The sequence below is a fragment of the Salmo salar genome, chromosome 03 (genome assembly GCF_965601325.2).
Source record: "Salmo salar chromosome 03, fSalSal1, whole genome shotgun sequence".
Lineage (NCBI taxonomy): Eukaryota > Metazoa > Chordata > Actinopteri > Salmoniformes > Salmonidae > Salmo > Salmo salar.
The window spans coordinates 53,853,754-53,874,255 of NC_138293.1; the positions used below are offsets into that span (position 1 = coordinate 53,853,754).

At 41.0% G+C, this 20,502-nt stretch overlaps 1 protein-coding gene across 6 annotated transcripts; it reads right to left on the reverse strand.

Moving 5' to 3' along the window:
- Window positions 1-7,107: 7,107 nt before the first annotated feature.
- ypel3 (yippee-like 3) lies at window positions 7,108-17,770 on the reverse strand. Of its 6 annotated transcripts, none has more exons than XM_082973032.1 (7): window positions 17,370-17,770; window positions 11,721-11,818; window positions 10,574-10,692; window positions 9,891-9,934; window positions 9,266-9,374; window positions 8,991-9,077; window positions 7,108-8,747 (listed from the first exon to the last, which is right to left on the reverse strand). In XM_082973032.1, exons 2-6 carry the CDS (start codon window positions 11,731-11,733, stop codon window positions 8,994-8,996), a joined length of 369 nt encoding a protein of 122 aa, XP_082829158.1. In that variant the 5' UTR covers window positions 11,734-11,818; window positions 17,370-17,770; the 3' UTR covers window positions 7,108-8,747; window positions 8,991-8,993. The 6 variants fall into 6 exon arrangements, with proteins under 6 accessions (XP_082829158.1, XP_082829157.1, XP_014047790.1 ...); XM_082973031.1 differs by having other exon boundaries at window positions 8,991-9,083; window positions 17,370-17,767; XM_014192315.3 differs by having other exon boundaries at window positions 7,108-9,077; window positions 17,370-17,769.
- Window positions 17,771-20,502: the final 2,732 nt, after the last annotated feature.

The following is a 20,502-nucleotide window of genomic DNA, read 5'->3' on the forward strand; positions in this document are numbered from 1 at the left end:
TACTAGGTGACCTAAACTGGGACATGCTTAACACCCCAGCCATCCTACAATCCAAGCTCGATGCCCTCAATCTCACACAAATTATTAATGAACCCACCAGGTACAACCCCAAAGCCGCAAACACTGGCACCCTCATAGATATCATCCTAACCAACGTGCCCTCTAAATACACCTCTGCTGTTTTCAACCAAGATCTCAGCGATCACTGCCTCATTGCCTGCACCCGTAATGGGTCAGCGGTCAAACGACCTCCACTCATCACTGTCAAACGCTCCCTGAAACATTTCAACGAGCAAGCCTTTCTAATCGACCTGGCCCTGGTATCCTGGAAGGATATTGACCTCATCCCGTCAGTAGAGGATGCCTGGTTATTTAAAAAAAATGCCTTCCTCTCCATCTTAAATAAGCATGCCCCTTTCAAGAAATTTAGAACCAGGAACAGATATAGCCCTTGGTTCTCCCCAGACCTGACTGCCCTTAACCAACACAAAAATATCCTGTGGCGTTCTGCATTAGCATCGAACTGCCCCCGCGATATGCAACTTTTTAGGGAAGTTAGAAACCAATACACACAGGCAGTTAGAAACGCCAAGGCTAGCTTTTTCAAACAGAAATTCGCTTCGTGCAACTCCAACTCTAAAAAGTTCTGGGACATTGTAAAGTCCATGGAGAATAAGAACACCTCCTCCCAACTGCCCACTGCACTGAGGATAGGAAACTCTGTCACCACCGATAAGCCCACTATAATTGAGAATTTCAATAAGCATTTTTCTACGGCTGGCCATGCTTTCCACCTAACTACCCCTACTGCATTCAACAGCACTGCACCCCCCACAGCTACTCGCCCAAGCCTCCCCCATTTCTCCTTCTCCCAAATCCATTCAGCTGATGTTCTGAAAGAGCTGCAAAATCTGGACCCCTACAAATCAGCTGGGCTTGACAATCTGGACCCTTTCTTTCTAAAATTATCTGCCGAAATTATTGCAACCCCTATTACTAGCCTGTTCAACCTCTCTTTCGTGTCGTCTGAGATTCCCATAGATTGGAAAGCAGCTGCTGTCATCCCCCTCTTCAAAGGAGGTGACACTCTTGACCCAAATTGCTACAGACCTATATCCATCCTACCCTGCCTTTCTAAGGTCTTCGAAAGCCAAGTCAACAAACAGATTACTGACCATTTCGAATCCCACCGCACCCTCTCCGCTATGCAATCTGGTTTCAGAGCTGGTCATGGGTGCACCTCAGCCACGCTCAAGGTCCTAAACGACATCGTAACCGCCATCGATAAGAAACAATACTGTGCTGCCGTATTCATTGACCTGGCCAAAGCTTTTGACTCTGTTAATCACCACATCCTCATCGGCAGACTCAGTAGCCTTGGTTTCTCAAACGATTGCGTCACCTGGTTCACCAACTACTTCTCTGACAGAGTTCTGTGTGTCAAATCGGAGGGCCTACTGTCTGGACCTCTGGCAGTCTCTATGGGGGTACCACAGGGTTCAATTCTTGGGCCAACTCTTTTCTCTGTATACATAAATGATGTCGCTCTTGCTGCTGGTGAATCTCTGATCCACCTCTACGCAGACGACACCATTCTGTACACTTCTGGCCCTTCTTTGGACACTGTGTTAACAACCCTCCAGACGAGCTTCAATGCCATTCAACTCTCCTTCCGTGGTCTCCAACTGCTCCTAAACACAAGTAAAACTAAATGCATGCTCTTCAACCGATCGCTGCCTGCACCTGCCCGCCTGTCCAGCATCACTTCTCTGGATGGTTCTAACTTAGAATTTGTGGACAACTACAAATACCTAGGTGTCTGGTTAGACTGTAAACTCTCCTTCCAGACTCACATCAATCATCTCCAATCCAAAGTGAAATCTCGAATTGGCTTCCTATTTCGCAACAAAGCATCCTTCACTCATGCTGCCAAACATACCCTCGTAAAACTGACCATCCTACCAATCCTCGAATTCGGCGATGTCATTTACAAAATAGCTTCCAATACCCTACTCAACAAGCTGGATGCAGTCTATCACAGTGCCATCCGTTTTGTCCCCAAAGCCCCATATACTACCCACCACTGTGACCTGTACGCTCTCGTTGGCTGGCCTTCGCTTCATAATCGTCGCCAAACACATTGGCTCCAGGTCATCTACAAGACCCTGCTAGGTAAAGTCCCCCCTTATCTCCGCTCACTGGTCACCATAGCAGCACCCACCTGTAGCACGCGCTCCAGCAGGTATATCTCTCTGGTCACCCCTAAAGCCAACTCCTCCTTTGGTCGTCTCTCCTTCTAGTTCTCTGCTGCCAATGACTGGAACGAACTACAAAAATCTCTGAAACTGGAAACACTTATCTCCCTAACTAGCTTTAAGCACCAGCTGTCAGAGCAGCTCACAGATCACTGCACCTGTACATAGCCCATCTATAATTTAGCCCAAACTACTACCTCTTCCCCTACTGTATTTATTTATTTTATTTATTTAGCTCCTTTGCACCATATTATTTATATTTTATCTCTGAACTTTCTTCAAACTACAAATCTACCATTCCAGTGTTTTTCTTGCTATACTTTATTTACTTTGCCACCATGGCATTTGTTTTGCCTTTACCTCCCTTATCTCACATCATTTGCTCACATTGTATATAGTCTACCTGGTTAAATAAAGGTGAAATAAAATAAAAAAATAAAAACAATCTACGCCAACCTCATCTGTTTTGCCCCATGGTTGTACACGCGTCCAACCCGTCTATGCTATCACAGACACTATAATGGCAAAAAAAAAACTAAAATATAAACGCAACATGTAGTGTTGGTCCCATGTTTCATGAGCTGAAATAAAAGAGCCCAGAAATGTTACATATGCACAAAAAGGTTATATCTCTCTAATTTTGTGCACAAATTTCTCCTTTGCTAAGATATTCCATCCACCTGGCAGGTGTGGCATATCAAGAAGCTGATTAAACAGCATGAACATTACACAGGTGCACATTGTGCTTCGGAAAATTAAAGGCCACTAACATGTGCAGTTTTGTCACACAACACAATGCCACAAATGACTGAAGTTTTGATGGAGTGTGCAATTGGCATGCTGACTGCAGGAAAGTCTACCAGAGCTGCTGCCAGAGAATTTAATATTAATTTCTCTAGCATAAGCCTCTATCATAAGTCGTTTTATAGAATTTTACAGTATGTCCAACCGGCCTCACAACCACAGACCATGTGTATGGTGTCGTATGGATGAGCGGTTTGCTGATGTCAACATTGGTGGCGGTGGGGTTATGGTATGAGCAGGCATTAGCTACGAACAAACACAATTGCATTTTATCGATGGCAATTTGAATGCACAGAGATACTGTGATGAGATCCCACGGCCCCATGTCACAAGGATCTGTACACAATTCCTGGAAGTTGAAAATATCCCAGTTCTTCCATGGCCTGCATACTCACCAAACATGTCACCCATTGAGCATGTTTGGGATGCTCTGGATTGAAGTGTATGACAGCGTGTTCTAGTTTTCGAATGCATACAGTGCATTCGAAAAGTATTCAGACCCCTTCACTTTTTCCACATTTTGTTACGTTACAGCCTTATTCTGAAATTATTATTTTTTTTAAATAATGTCATCAATAATGACAAAGCAAAAACAGGTTTTAAAATTTTTGCAAATGTATTAAAAATAAACTTAGATAAGTATTCAGATCCTTTACTCATTTCTTTGTCAAGTGGTTTGACATACGAATGCACTGTATATATATATATACACACTACATGGCCAAAGTATGTGGACACCTGCTGGTCGAACATCTCATTCCAAAATATGGAATTGGTCCCCCCTTTGGTGCTATAACAGCCTCCACTCTTCTGGGAATGCTTTCCACTAGATGTTGGAACATTGCTGCAGGGACTTGCTTCCATTCAGCCATAACAGCATTAGTGATGTCGGGCATGAATGTTCCAATACATCCCAAAGGTGTTTGATGGGGTTGAGGTTAGGGGTCTGTACAGGCCAGTCAAGTCTACACCGATGTTGACAAACCATTTCTGTATGGTCCTCGCTTTGTTCACGGTGGCATTGTTATGCTGAAACATGAAAGTGCCTTCCTCAAACTGTTGCCACAAAGTTGGAAGCACAGAATAATCTAGAATGTCATTGTATGCTGTAGCGTTAAGATATTTCTTCACTGGAACTAAGGAGCCTGAACCATGAAAACCAGCCCCAGGCCATTATTCCTCCTCCAGCAAACTTTACAGTTGGCACTATGCATTCGGGTAGGTAGTGTTCTCCTGGCATCCTCCAAACCCAGATTTGTACGTCAGACTGCCAGATGGTGAAGCGTGATTCATCACTCCAGAGAACGTGTTTCCACTGCTCCAGAGTCCAATGACGGCGAGCTTTACACAACTCTGATGCTTGGCATTGTGCATGGTGATACTAGGTTTGTGTGCGGCTGCTCGGCCATGGAAAACCCATTTAATGAAGCTCCCAACGAACAGTTCTTGTGCTTATGTTACTTCCAGAGGCAGTTTGGAACTCGGTAGTGAGTTTTGCAACCGAGGACAGATGATTTTTACGCGCTACGCGCTTCAGTACTCGGCAGTCCCGTTCTGTGAGCTTGTGTGGCCTACCACTTTGCGGCTGAGCCATTGTTGCTCCTTGACGTTTCCACTTCACAATAACAGCACTTACAGTTGACCGGGGCAACTCGTGTAGGGCAGAAATTTGACGAACTGACTTGATGGAAAGGTGGCATCCTATGACGATGCCACATTGAAAGTCACTGAGCTCTACAGTAAGGCCATTCTATTGCCAATGTTTGTCTATGGAGATTGCATGGCTGAGTTCTCGATTTTATACACCTGTAGGAAATGGGTGTGGCTGAAATAGCAGAATCCATTCATTTGAAGGTCTCCACATTCTTTTGTGTGTATATACAGTACCATTCAAAAGTTTGGAAACACCTACTCATTCAAGGGTTTTTCTTTATTTTTACTATTTTCTATATTGTAGAATAATAGTGAAGACATCAAAACTATGAAATAAAACATATGGAATCATGTAGTAACCAAAATAGTGTTAAACAAATCAAATATATGTATTATTTTACAATCTTCAAAGGAGCCACCCTTTGCCTTGATGACAGCTTTGCACACTCTTGGCATTCTCTCAAACAGCTTCACCTGGAATGCTTTTCCAACAGTCTTGCTGAACACTTGTTGGCTGCTTTTCCTTCACTCTGCGGTCCAAACCAAACCATCTCAATTGGGTTGAGGTTGGGTGATTGTGGAGGCCAGATCATCTGATGCAGCACTCCATCACTCTCCTTATTGGTCAAATATCCCTTACACAGCCTGGAGGTGTGTTGGGTCACTGTTCTGTTGAAAAACAAATTATAGTCCCACTAACCGCAAACCAGATGGGATGGCGTATCGCTGCAGAATGCTGTGGTATCCATGCTGGTTAAGTGTGCTTTGAATTCTAAATAAATTACTGAGTGTCACCTGCAAAGCATCCCCACACCATCACACCTCCTCCATGCTTCACGGTAGGAACAACACATGAGGAGATCATCCGTTCACCTATTCTGCATTCCAACCGCTCATCAGACCAAAGGACAGATTTCCACCGGTCTTATGTCCATTGCTTGTGTTTCTTGGCCCAAGCAAGTGTCTTTTTCTTATTGGTGTCCTTTAGTAGTAGTTTCTTTGCAGCAATTCGACCATGAAGGCCTAATTCACACAGTCTCCTCTGAATAGTTGATGTTGAGATGTGTCTGTTACTTGAACTCTGAGAAACATTTATTTGGGCTGCAATTTCTGAAGCTGGTAACTCCAATGAACTTATCCTCTGCAGCAGAGGTAACTCTGGGTCTTCCTTTCCTGTGGCGGCCCTCATGAGAGCCAGTTTCATCATCACAGCGCTTGATGGTTTTTGCAACTGCACTTTTAGAAACTTTCAAAGTTCTTGACATTTTCTGAATTGACTGACCTTCATGCCTTAAAGTAATGATGGACTGTCGTTTCTCTTTGCTTATGTGAGCTGTTCTGAACATAATATGGGCTTGGTCTTTTATCAAATAGAGCCATCTTCTGTATCCAACCCTTACCTTGTCACAACACAACTGATTGGCTCAAATGCATTAAGGAAAGAAATTGCACAAATTAACAAGGCACACCTGTTAATTGAAATGCATTCCAGGTGACTACCTCATGAAGCTGGTTGAGAGAATACCAAGTGTGCAAAGCTGTCATCAAGGCAAAGGGTGGCTACTTTGAAGAATCTCAAAAATAACATATATTTTGATTTAACACTTTTTTGGTTACTACATGATTCCATGTGTTATTTCATAGTTTTGATGTCTTCACTATTATTCTACAATGTAGAAAATAGTACAATAAAGAAAAACCTTGGAATGAGTAGGTGTGTCCAAACCTTTGACTGGTACTGTATATGAATGGACAAAGCCAGCGATCACGTGACACCATTCATTCCTATTTGAAGACCCAATAGCTCATTGAAGCCAAATGAAGTCGGTTAAGATTAAGATGGCATCTCATTGAGACATGCAGTTTGAGCTGCTCCAGGACCAGGAAGTTTCCATTTCTCCTGAGGGTTGAAGAACTGCTCAGACGCGCTGTTTGAAACAGCGGCGTGCTTCACCAACACCATAATTAAAGACTGGCGGAGCCTGCCTAACTATCCTCAAAAATCCGACAAGGCGCACTGCGTGGTTTCAGACCGCTATCTATCCCCGCTCTATATCTGCAAGCTGTTGTCTAGAGCGTAGGTGCCAAGACCAGAGTGGGCACATTTGCTATTTAATTAGAGAGTTGTGACAATTATTGGTAGAGTTGAAAGTGCAAGTTGAAAACACATTGAACTTTCGATTTTTTCGGTACATGACAATTTACGCAAAAAAAATACATTTTAAGTGCACTACGTCATCACGCACTGCTTTTTATCTGCAACCGGTCCATTTGGTGGAAACACCACTGGTGGGAAAAAAACGCATATTTTGTTTATGCAGATTTTGGAATATTCGCATGAAAATCTGTGGCCAACTGGATGGAAACCTAGCTACTGTAATAGAAACAACAGGCAGATATTTACCACATACTTTAATGTGAGAGTTCAGGTTAAAATAAAACACTTTAATGGAAAAGCTTACATAGTCACAATCTGCTACATAATTATAGATATATTCATCCTTTTTGATATTACACATTGCTCTCTTATATTATCAAATAAATGCTTATGTACATGCTGCTCAATGTTAAGCTGTATTTACAAGATTGATCTCAAAAGGAAATAACATAAAAAGGGATATCCAATTACACATCAGAAACAATAGATTTTACCCCCAAACTAAAGCATTTGCTAACAGTCTAGCAAGTACTGTATCTGATCATACAAACTTACACTGTACACTCACACAGTATAAACACTCACACACAAACCATAAAATGCATACCCACAGGCAGAACACAGAGAAAATACCCATACGCCAAACATTTACACACACGGTATTCAAACTCACACGGGCCAATCGCACAGAAACACTTACAAACTGTGTAATGCTGCAGCCTTTAACATCATTAACAACTGAATACATTGACTGTCATTTAAAGGAGAAAAAAACATGACCAATGTTATATTGCTGACACTTTAACCACGTGCACTCACACCCTACTGTATTGCACTTGATACTCCATTTGAGATAAACGGTAACATGACACGGCACTAAACGTAATGACTTTTTTTTCAACTCTGCTTGTACCACCAAACATTAAGTATGAAGTCTTAAAAACACACACACAAAGCAAGGTAACTTGCTTTCACACACATTCACCTAAAAACTAAAAAAAAAAGGAACAGCCTTGAGCGCACTAGGTTTTTGCATAACGGTCTAATTGTCTCAACCCTGTGAATTGCACTTGAGAGAGAATTTAGTTTTTTGTTGACTACGATCCCACACAGATGCACGGATTACATGAGTAGGATTTAGTGAGGTTGCTAAGGATGGGGTCGCACTGCAACACACACACACACACACACACACACACACACACACGCCCGAGTGTATACAAACTCTTGCTCGCACTCACACACACACACTCACTGGCATTCACACAGCCTGTACTCGCTCATTCTCTACCACGATAGAACTAAACATTGGGATATATTGATATTGACAAAGGTGCTCCCGTAATAGTGGGGTAGATTTGATATAAAACTCGTAAAACCTATGAGTGTGTGTGTATAGTTAAATATACATGTATCACACACACACAGAGTATACAAAAACATTAAGAACACCTGCTCTTTTCATGACAGACTGACCAGGTGAATCTATGATCCCTTATTGATGTCACTTGTTCAATCCACTTCAATCAGTGTAGATGAAGGCGATTAGACAGGTTGAAGAAGGATTTGAGATAATTGAGCCATGGATTGTGTATGTGTGCCATTCAGAGGGTAAATGGGCAAGACAAAATATTTAAGTGCCTTTGAATGGGGTATGGTAGTAGATGCCAGGCGCACCGGTTTGTGTCAAGAACTGCAACGCTGCTGGATTTTTCACTCCCAAAAGTTTCTTGTGTGTATCAAGAATGGTCGACCACCCAAAGGACATCCAGCCAACTTGACAACTGTGGGAAGCATTGGAGTCAACATGGGCCAGCATCCCTGTGAAACGCTTTCAACACCTTGTAGAGCCCATGCCCTGATGAATTGAGGCTGTTCTGAGGGCAAAAAGGAGGGGTGCAACTCAATATTAAGTAGGTGTTCCTAATGTTTGGAATACTCCGTGTGTATATAGATATATATATATATAAAACAAACATCACATGCTATTCTTGGCAAAGCTGTATGAAGTGACGGAGTGGCAGAGGTGATGGCCCTTACGCAGGGTGAGGGGACACACATTCAGGCCAGGAAGAACAACGGATGAGGGATGAAACATCAATGAAAACATCTCCCTTCACCTCTCAGTCCCAGCCGTTGTCCTTTATCATGTGGGACAGCTCAATGATGAACTTCCCCTCCTTGTACTTCTGACTCAACTCAAAGGCCTGCTCCTGTAGGAAGAGGGATAGAGAGGGTGGGGTGGGGGATAAGAGGCGGGAGTGCATGGTGGACAAGCTTAAAAGACATCTACATTTTCTGCGGATGGGGATTGCGGATATTATTTCAGTTCTTCATTATTTACAGCGTGTAGACATAGAGCAGTAGCATAGTATGTGTGTGTGTTTGTCCTCACGTATTTCCAGCCCAGTGTGGTGTGGCAGTTCTCACAGTAGATGTCTGCCACAGCGTGGAGCCCAGTGAGTAGCAGCCTCTCCTCGGCAGGACCACAGCCCACGTTCACCCTGAAAACACCAGGAACAAGAACCACAGGTCATTTACCGCCATGGTTCCCCGCCACAAATGTCAGTTTTGTGACCTGGCCTAAGCTTATCAGATTTTCCAGTGACCCACCAGATAAGCATTTATTTTTTTTATTTTTTTTAACAAGAAAAGTGATAATTCTATCCAGAACCTAATATTTAGCCCCATATCAGGGGGAGTTTTCTATGCACCAGTTGAGAAACGACATGCTAACTACTAAATGCAAACTACGCAAACAGAACGTGACCTCCACTGCTAGGATAGTGAACTGGCTTCAGGGCGCATTGTATGGCTTACAGGACTAGCGTAAACACACTGAAGTGGCATAAGGAGAACCTGGCAGATGCATGATAATGACAGTGTACTGAGGCTTGAGCGGTAACTAAGGTAGGACTGTGTTTTAGGGACCTAAAAGGGATACTATTTTGTTCATTCAATTATGGGTACACTGTGTAGGCTATATGGTCATACACTGGATGACAAGTAAAGATACTCACACAGAGTTGAAGAGGTAGGCACGACCCTGGCTACCCTGAAAAGACTGGATGACAGAAAAAAAGAGAATGAACTCAAATGTGCCAAAAAGACAGGGAGAGAGAGCGAGAGAGACAATGCAAAATCAAATATAAAAAAATATAAAAAATCTGTGGTTTTAAGGAAAGTGGGACATTGAGGTAATGTTTCCCAGCTTACACTGCAACAGAGGGCTGTGGCTGTTGTTTCTCGTTATTCCAATGTTATTACTTGTTATTGAAATGTAATATCATTTCACACAGCCAACCAGGGTTGGAACAAAAATTATTTTCCTATCGTTTCGTTCTAAAGAAAACCACAAGTAGCCTAAACACGCACAGGCAAAGATTCTCAGCTTGCAGCCAGACGTTGGAATAAGTTTGAGTGATAGAGAGGGTTTTGCATTGGCGCTTTGTTGCGTTTTTTGTGGGACTAGAAAAAATGTAAAATAACGTTAACCGGTTTCCATGCTTTTAAAATAACGGTTCTGTTCTGGAACAGTATGGATCACTTTCGTTCCCAGTTCCGTTTCTGTTCCTTGAAAAATACCATTATTTTCCGGTTCTGTTCCCTGAACAGGTTCCAACCCCTGCAACCAACACATAGGCTTATTATTCAACTATATGGAATTTAACCCACTAGCCATAAATGGTCCCTGTAGTCTCACCTTGGAGATGAGGTCATCATGGTTGGCCAGGTGTGCTCGGCAGTGAACACAGCTGTACCTGCGGTGGCACGAGTCTAGGTACGCTTGGAACGTCTTAGCCTTTGTCAGCTTCACCATGTCTGCGGAGATAGAGGAGGGGAAACAGAGTGACTTAGCGTTTAACAGGAAAACAGGAGAGGAGACAGAGAGGATATTGGGCATTACAGGGACTCATAATGCTAGTCTACACCTAAATGTGATTGTAGTAAACCCTAAACTTCACTATGTGTCGTGCAGTAACTATGAGAAAATTAAATTTTGTAAGCGTATTTGACAAATAGGGTTAGGCAAAGTTGGGTAAACAACACAAACACAAAGAGCAACATATGATTCCCATGGCTTTCAAATAAAAACTGGAAAAAGAAAATGAAAGTATATGCAACAAGTTCAATAACTTTTGGCTGTCTGTCCTATGTCCTGTCCAACATTGCAAAAAAGTAAGAAACGTATGCACTCAAATATTAACTTCCTCTCTATTTACACATGACAGGTCACACCTTGTGATGATACAGGAGTGTCACAAAAAAATGGCAGAAGGAATATGAATCACACAATAATGAACTAACTGTATTATTAGGAGTGGGAAACAGGTCTGGGGACATATTAGTGATTATATTTCAAGCCATATGCATGTCTAATTACCAAGGTAAAGTTGGTTTTATATTCACACATTTGGACATTCATCAGACATTATCCAAAAGCAATTTAAAATTGTAAAAAATCAATAACGTTTTCACTGATTATGACAGAATAATCAAACTAGGTATGATTTATTCTATAAATGTCTAGTATACTATTACAACCTTTGCTTTGAGTAGAAATTCCAGTTTTTATTTGATAGAAATACATAAAATCTCAAATATTGCATTTAAAGATTAAGAAATCTATAACTAATTCAGTGATTGTTTCAGAAAAAAGTGGAAATATGCATTTATTTGCAATAACTTTAAAGAAATGTTAATGTCAAGTGCAATTTGTTCTATGTGAAGTTAGACAATGTTACCATAAAATCAATGTTTGCATTTTAGTGCAACAGATCCACATGTTAAAGTAGTTACAAGGCACAACATTCCTTTTTTATACTTCTAACTTAACAGCAAAGAGGCACCTTTTCCAATCATTTTCTATTTTGGCTTTGTTGAAGTCCTTCTTTGTCATCCCCAGACAAGCTGAATGGTACCATCTCTGGCACACAGAGCATTCTATCTGCAGTATTCAAAACATAAAACAGGGTTATGTTTATTTACAAGTAAATTACAGTTCTGGAATACCCACATTCTGCTACATGCTTTTGCAATTAGGAACATTTAAAATTTAATTGGATTTTTGTTCAATTGCTAAAATGACATGCATTTGACCACAAACTGACAGAAGCACACATAACTGGTGTTAATCATTGTTGAGTATTCAGGCAATATACAATTGAAGTCGGAAGTTTACATACACCTTATCCAAATACATTTAAACTCAGTTTTTCACAATTCCTGACATTTAATCATAGTAAAATTCTCTGTCTTAGGTCAGTTAGGATCACCACTTTATTTTAAGAATGTGAAATGTCAGAATAATAGTAGAGAGAATTATTTCTTTCAGTTTTTATTTCTTTCATCACATTCCCAGTGGGTCAGAAGTTCACATACACTCAATTAGTATTTGGTAGCATTGCCTTTAAATTGTTTAACTTGGGACAAACGTTTTGGGTAGTCTTCCCACAATAAGTTGGGTGAATTTTGGCCCATTCCTCCTGACAGAGCTGGTGTAACTGAGTCAGGTTTGTAGGCCTCCTTGCTCACACACGCTTTTTCACTTCTGCCCACAAATGTTCTATGGGATTGAGGTCAGGGCTTTGTGATGGCCACTCCAATACCTTGACTTTGTTGTCCTTAAGCCTTTTTGCCACAACTTTGGAAGTATACTTGGGGTCATTGTCCATTTGGAAGACCCATTTGCAACCAAGCTTTAACTTCCTAACTGATGTCTTGAGATGTTGCTTCAATATATCCACATAATTGTCCTCCCTCATGATGCCATCTATTTTGTGAAGTGCACCAGTCCCTCCTGCAGCAAAGCACCCCCACAACATGATGATGCCACCCCCGTGCTTCACGGTTGGGATGGTGTTCTTCGGCTTGCAAGCCTCCCCCTTTTTCCTCCAAACATAACGATGGTCATTATGGCCAAACAGTTCTATTTTTGTCTCATCAGACCAGAGGACATTTCTCCAAAAAGTACGATCTTTGTCCCCATGTGCAGTTGCAAACTGTAGTCTGCATTTTTATGGTTGTTTTGGAGCAGTGGCTTCTTCCTTGCTGAGCGGCCTTTCAGGGTATGTCGATATAGGACTTGTTTTACTGTGGATATAGATACTTTTGTACCCGTTTCCTCCAGCATCTTCACAAGGTCCTTTGCTGTTGTTCTGGGATTGATTTGCACTTTTCACACCAAAGTACGTTCATCTCTAGGAGACAGAAAGCATCTCCTTCCTGAGCGGTATGACAGCTGTGTGGTCCCATGGTGTTCATACTTGCGTACTATTGTTTGTACAGATGAACGTGGTACCTTCAGGCGTTTGGAAATTGCTCCCAATGATGAACCAGACTTATGGATACAACTTTTTTTTCTGAGGTCTTGGCTGATTTCTTTTGATTTTCCCATGTTAAGCAAAGAGGCACTGAGTTTGAAGGTAGGCCTTGAAATACATCCACAGGTACACCTCCAATTGACTCAAATGATGTCAATTAGCCTATCAGAAGCTTCTAAAGCCATGACATCATTTTCTGGAATTTTCCAAGCTGTTTAAAAGGCACAGTCAACTTAGTGTAAGTAAACTTCTGACCCACTGGAATTGTGATACAGTGAATTGTAAGTGAAATAATCTGTCTGTAAACATTTGTTGGAAAAATTATTTTTGTCATGCACAAAGTAGATGTGAATACCAACTTTCCAAAACAATAGTTTGTTGACAAGAAATTTGTGGAGTGGTTAAAAAACATGTTTTAATGACTCAAACCTAAGTGTATGCAAACTTCCGACTTCAACTGTAAATCATATAGTAATAAAGGCATATATTTGCAAAAAAAGTATGAGTTGATAAAGAAAATGTATCACACATCAATGTTATATCAAACATTACAATAAATGCAATATTTGAAATCAGTTTAATCGTCACTTGTGCCAGATACAACGTGTGTACCTATTACAGTGAATTGCTATCATAGTATGTATCTAGTATCTCTCATAGTAGAATAATAACATAGAGTCATGATAATAGAAGCAATTAGAGCAATAATACAAGGATAACCCCAATAAAAAAAGTTTCAAGACAAAGTTTCATACTTCTAAATGTCTTGAAAGATGAAACTACATGAGTTTTCATAGCCTACTGTTGTATTACACCAAGACAAATTCAGTTGGTCAGATCATTTTTCTCTGGATGATGCAAAGCACACATTGAACAGTCTTGCTTCGCATTGAAGACTGGGAAAAAAAGATTGCAGAGGGGTTCACATACAGTTCAGAGGCAAATCATAATGTATACATTTAGCCCAAAAACCAAACATGTACCAAATTTCCCAGTGGGTGTGAGACCTGGAGAGGCCTACACCCACTGTGAAATTTGGTGGAAGATCAGTGAAAATCTGGGGAGTGGCACAAAGTCACCCAAAATCAATGTGAAAGACTGGTGGAGAGCATGAAAGCTGTGATTGAAAATCAGGGTTATTCCACCAAATATTCTGTTAAAAGTTTTTTTAAATTGTATTGTGTTGTTCAAAAATTAATATGAAGTTATTTTCTTAGTATTTTGAGGTCTGACAACACTGCATGTTTTTTGTAATTTTGACCATTTTCTGCAAATAAACGCTCTAAATTACAATATTTTTATTTGGAATATGGGAGAAACGTTGCAGTAGTTTATAGAATAAAACAAAAATGTTCATTTTACCCAAACACATACCTATAAATAATAAAAATCTGAAAAACTGATCATTTTGCATTGGTCTCTTAATTTTTTCCAGAGCTGTATATATACACAGTATATATACACTACCGTTCAAAAGTTTGGGGTCACTTAGAAATGTCCTTGTTTTCCATGAAAAAGTACATGAAATTAGTTGCAAAATGAATAGGAAATATAGTCAAGACGTTGACAAGGTTATAAATAATTATTTTTTATTGAAATAATAATTGTGTCCTTCAAACTTTGCTTTCATCAAAGAATCCTCCATTTGCAGCAATTACAGCCTTGTAGACCTTTGGCATTCTCGTTGCCAATATGTTGAGGTAATCTGAAGAGATTTCACCCCATCCTTCCGGAAGCACCTCCCACAAGTTGGATTGGCTTGATGGGCACTTCTTACGGTCAAACTGCTCCCACAACAGCTCAATAGGGTTGAGATCCAGTGACTGTGAAGGCCACTCCATTTTAGACAGAACACCAGCTGACTGCTTCTTCCCTAAATAGTTCTTACATAGTTTGGAGCTGTGCTTTGGGTTGTTGTCCTGTTGTAGGAGGAAATTGGCTCCAATTAAGTGCCGTCCACAGGGTATGGCATGGCGTTGGAAAATGGAGTGATAGCCTTCCTTCTTGAAGATCCCTTTTACCCTGTACAAATCTCCAACTTTACCACCACCAAAGCACCCCCAGACCATCACATTGCCTCCACCATGCTTCACAGATGGTGTCAAGCACTCCTCCAGCACCTTTTCATTTTTTCTGCGTTTCACAAATGTTCTTCTTTGTGATCCGAACACCTCAAACTTAGATTCGTCTGTCCACAACACTTTTTTCCAATCTTCCTCTGTCCAGTGTCTGTCATCTTTTGCCCATCTTAATCTTTTATTGGCCAGTCTGAGATATGGCTTTTTCTTTGCAACTCTGCCTAGAAGGCCAACATCCCAGAGTCGCCTTTTCACTGTTGACATTGAGACTGGTGTTTTGCGGGTACTATTTAATGAAGCTGCCAGTTGAGGACTTGTGAGGCATCTGTTTCTCAAACTAGACGCTCTAATGTACTTGTCCTCTTGCTCAGTTGTGCACCAGGGCCTCCCACTTCTCTTTCTATTCTGGTTAGACCGGTTTGCGCTGTTCTGTGAAGGGAGTAGTACACAGCGTTGTACGAGATCTTCAGTTTCATGGCAATTTCTCACATGGAATAGCCTTCATTTCTCAGAACAAGAATAGACTGACGAGTTTCAGAAGAAAGTAATTTGTTTCTGGCCATTTTGAGGCTGTAATTGAACCCACAAATGCTAATGCACCAACTAGTCTAAAGGCCAGTTTTATTGCTTCTTTAATCAGAACAACAGTTTTCAGCTGTGCAAACAATTGCAAAAGGGTTTTCTATTGATCAATTAGCCGTTTAAAATGATACACTTGGATTAGCTAACACAACGTGCCATTGGAACACAGGAGTGATGGTTGCTGATAATGGGCCTCTATACGCCTATGTAGATATTCCATTAAAAAAAATCTGTCGTTTCCAGCTACAATAGTCATTTACAACATTAAAAAAGTCTACACTGTATTTCTGATCATTTTGATGTTATTTTATAGGACAAAAAATGTGCAAGGACATTTCTAAGTGACCCCAAACTTTTGAACGGTAGTGAATGTTATGGTTCACTTTCCACTGTGGAATGTCCATGTTGATACTCTTGGTTGTCTTGGTCCTCTTGATCCATCCACCGGTCATCTTTGTTAGTCAGGCCTGACCCCTTCATCCCGTAGTTTTTTCCTGTAATCTAATTTAATATGACTGAAGATGCAGAATTTTCTGTCAAGCCCCTTCTAATAGGGTATAACAGACTCTTTAGAACTTTGAACACACGCCCTCCTAGACGGACTACATGCCCTCTATCAAATCAAAACTGGAATCTTTCCTCAAAACAAAGGTTGTTAAAGTATGCTTGATATTTATAGAATAAGTCATACCTAGTTTGATGTTTCTGTAACAAACAGTGAAGTAGTTATTGATTTATACAGTTTTAAATGGCTTTTGGCGAATGTCCGAACGCGTGAATATAAAACTAACGTTACCTCTGTTGTCTAATTCGCAGCTCACTTCCTGGTACAATTACAGCAGGGTCGGTGCTATCAAACGATCCTTGGAACGTCCCTACACCGTTGAAGTTTACATTTTAAAAGTTTTAAGTAAGGGTTAGGGGTTAAGTTTTGGGTAAGGACGTCGCAAGGATCCCGATAACGCTGACCATTGCACCAGACAAAACACAACATGCAGTGACCTACTTTATTGTACCAGCTAAAACCGAATATGTATGGTCAGAGTGAGTAGCGCTCTATAAATGGATGGGGAAAATGTAACTTTTTTTACTCAAAAGTCTTGGGTCATTTAAAACAGTTAAATGTCCGTGTGTCAAAATAACGGGCAGTATTAATGTCACGGCATACACAACAACAAGCAAAACATCACTGATCCTTGCAATGTTGCTGGCCTGCTAACGTTAACGTAGCTGACTCGCTCCACATTCTGACAAAGCAACCAGCTAGCCAAGAATTCCCCAAAACGATTCATACAGTGAATTATTGACCGACAGTCTTCCTCTCTACCAAGCTATCCATTTTAACTAGCTATCGTGAGAGATTAGCTAACATGTTGACATTAGTTTAGTAGCTATATACTGAACCATATTCTGGGTTTACAGGAGGCGTTTAATATGTTTACTGTAAACCCGCCATGTCAGGCTCAGCTAGCAACATGGAAGGAAATACAAGCCCAATAGAAAATAGCTCACTCACCTAACGTAGTTATCGGATGTTCAATGGAAGACCTAATTTTAACGAATATGTGACCAGAAAACTACCGTTGGATAGGTCAACTGAGATGCATCGGTAAATTGCTCAATCGTCTAGGGGATATCTTGTTTTGTCACTTTTTCAGCAAGAAACAATCGGACGGATCCAAACCAAACAAACAAAAATCGTCTTGCAGCTGTTCTCTCTCGGTCTCTCACACTTGACAACAGGAACAAGTTTTTCTCTGAGATGAAACCGTTTCGTGTATTTTGTAGTTAAAATGTTAAAATAACTTTTGCTACTCCGAATTTCTTTAAGGATAGGATATTTTCGTGGTGCGGCGACAAACTTCCAATATTATCCAGGGTTTGTTTACAACGCTGGTTAAGGAGGCGGTACCAACACGTCACCAGCTGCAAAACAAATCCCCGACGACCAATGAGAATCGTCAGATTAAGTGGGGGAATGTAGGTCAGCCAATTAGGTTGAATTGTAACTTGTTTAACCTTTATTTAACTAAGCAAGTCAGTTATGAGCAAATTCTTATTTACAATGACGGCCTATACCGGCCAAACCCTCCATCTAACGCTGGCCAATTGTACTGGACTCCCGATCATGGCCGGTTGTGATACAGACCGGGATTGAACCAGGGTCTGTAGTGACGCCTCGAGCACTGAGATGCAGTGCCTTAGACCGCTGTGCCCCGCAGGAGTCCAAATAGACTCGTATCTACGAGGAGATTCGACTAATATCGCCCGGGCGCCAATGTAGCGTGTTTTGCACTGGCTGAACGTTTACTGCATTCGATTCCCGGGCATGTTTCTGAAGCTTGGATAAGGCTGCCTTGTTGGCAAAATTACCAAGCGGCGCAGATTTGTTTGATTTGAACAGGGCGCTCCTCCCTCACCGACTTCACCCAGTCACGTGACGGGCCACAGTGGACCGGTTGAACCCGGGCCAGTTTATTAGAACTCTGCCACAGTTATGGTTCTTTCAAGACAACTGGGAACACGAAAAAAATAACTGTTCAAATCATGACGTCAGTGATCTGAAGGTCGGAAAGTCGGAGCTCTAGAAAGATGCCCGAATTTCCGAATTGGAATTCCGAGTTGGATGACCTTTCAAGATATCTTTTTTTTCTTTTCCGAGTTCCCAGGTCTCTTGAAACCTGGACAAAAGCACCCTAAGCAAGCTGGTCCTGGGGCTCTGTTTACAAACACAAACAGACCCCACAGAGCCTCAGGACAGCAACACAATTAGACCCAACAAAATCATGAGAAAATAAAAAGTTAATTTCTAGACACATGGGAAAGAATCTACCAAAAAACGGAGCAAACTAGAATGCTATTTGGCCCTAATGAAAGTGAACACAGTGGCAGAATAACCGACCACTGTGACTGACCCAAAATTTAGAAAATCTTTGACTATGTACAGACTCAGAGAGCATAGCCTTGCTATTGAGAAAGGCCTTCGAAGGCAGACCTGGCTCTCAAGAGTAGACAGGCTATGTGCAATATATTGATAAAAAATAATCTTGTCCTAGAGAGATTGACACAGGTTATCAAAACGTCACGGCAGGGTAAGCCTACACAGCCCTCATTTGAGTATTTTTTAAATTCCCTATGGGAAAAATGTATGGTGGAAAACGATTGGAACCATTCCCTTGTTTCACTGCAAGGTTTTATGGGTATTATACCTCATACGGTGGTACTGTATATGCTGCGTTCATAAGCTATTCGGAACTAGGAAACTGTGAAGTGTTCAATTTGCTGATTCGTTGATTGTGACACGTGTATAATTACAACAAGTAGTTGTAGGTTTCCGAGTTTCTTAGGTCCAACTAGCACATGAATGTGGTGTCATACCCTTTTTTTTATAAGGGATTGCGTGACGATTAGTTTAGCAACCGCATGACGCAGCATGACAATGTGAATGTGATTGGTCGACAGTCTGCTAGTTGTGCATTAGACGTTTCACCATTCATAGGCCACCGGGATTCCCATCTCCTACTTTCTAAGTATCTCTGCCGGATGTTCCGGTTTTCAGTGGAAATGGAAAGAGAGCCTGTGACTCAACTTCCTCTTTTGGATGTTACAATGTATAAGTCATCTGAATCCTGTCCATGTTGTTCTTGGTCACGCAAGAGAAAGATCATAGAGATCCTATTAAATTATTCTAATTCTATGATACTGTAGCTCAAGACGGTATACTAGCTACAGTTTACTTGCTACATTACATAGTAACTAATAACATAATAACTAATAACTGTAGGACTATTAACTGTAGGCCTACTAATAAAGCCACTGTTAGATGCTCATACCATCATAAAGCCACCAACATAAATGAAAACAATGGAGCAAATGCAACTCAGGGGGAAATTATTGTTCTAAAAACAGAATGAAATCATTATACATGAACAACTAAATGAAACCTTGTTGGTAACGATATTTATTTATATAACTCATGTTGCCACTGCCATTATTTACCCTCCATAATAAAAATACATATTTATCCCACCATGTACACTACCGGTCAAAAGTTTTAGAACACCTACTCATTCAAGGGTTTTTCTTTATTCTTACTCTTTTCTACATTGTAGAATAATAGTGAAGACAATACTATGAAATAACACATATGGAATCATGTAGTAAACAAAAAAGTGTTAAACAAATCAAAATATATTTTAAATTTGAGATTCTTCAAATAGCCACCCTTTGCCTTGATGACAGCTTTGCACATTCTTGGCATTCTCTCAACCAGCTTCACCTGGAATGCTTTTCCAACAGTCTTGAAGGAGTTCACACATATGCTGAGCACTTGTAGGCTGCTTTTCCTTCACTCTGTGGTCCGACTCATCACAAACCATCGCAATTGGGTTGAGGTCGGGGGATTGTGGAGGCCAGGTCATCTGATGCAGCACTCCATCACTCTCCTTCTTGTTAAAATAGCCCTTACACAGCCTGGAGGTGTGTTGGGTCATTGTCCTGTTGAAAAACAAACGATAGTCCCACTAAGACCAAACCAGATGGGATAGTGTATAGCTGCAGAATTCTGTGGTAGCCATGCTGGTTAAGTGTGCTTTGAATTCTAAAGAAATCACAGATAGTGTCACCAGCAAAGCACCCCCACACCATCA

Bases quoted from the DNA above. Each gene is read 5' to 3' on its own strand.
- ypel3 (XM_082973031.1), bottom strand. The intron at 9,375-9,890 runs GTGAGTATCTTT...TGGTGTTTTCAG, and splicing joins GCCTACCTCTTCAACTCTGT to GGTGAACGTGGGCTGTGGTC. The intron at 9,084-9,265 runs GTGAGGACAAAC...CTCTTCCTACAG, and splicing joins CCACACTGGGCTGGAAATAC to GAGCAGGCCTTTGAGTTGAG.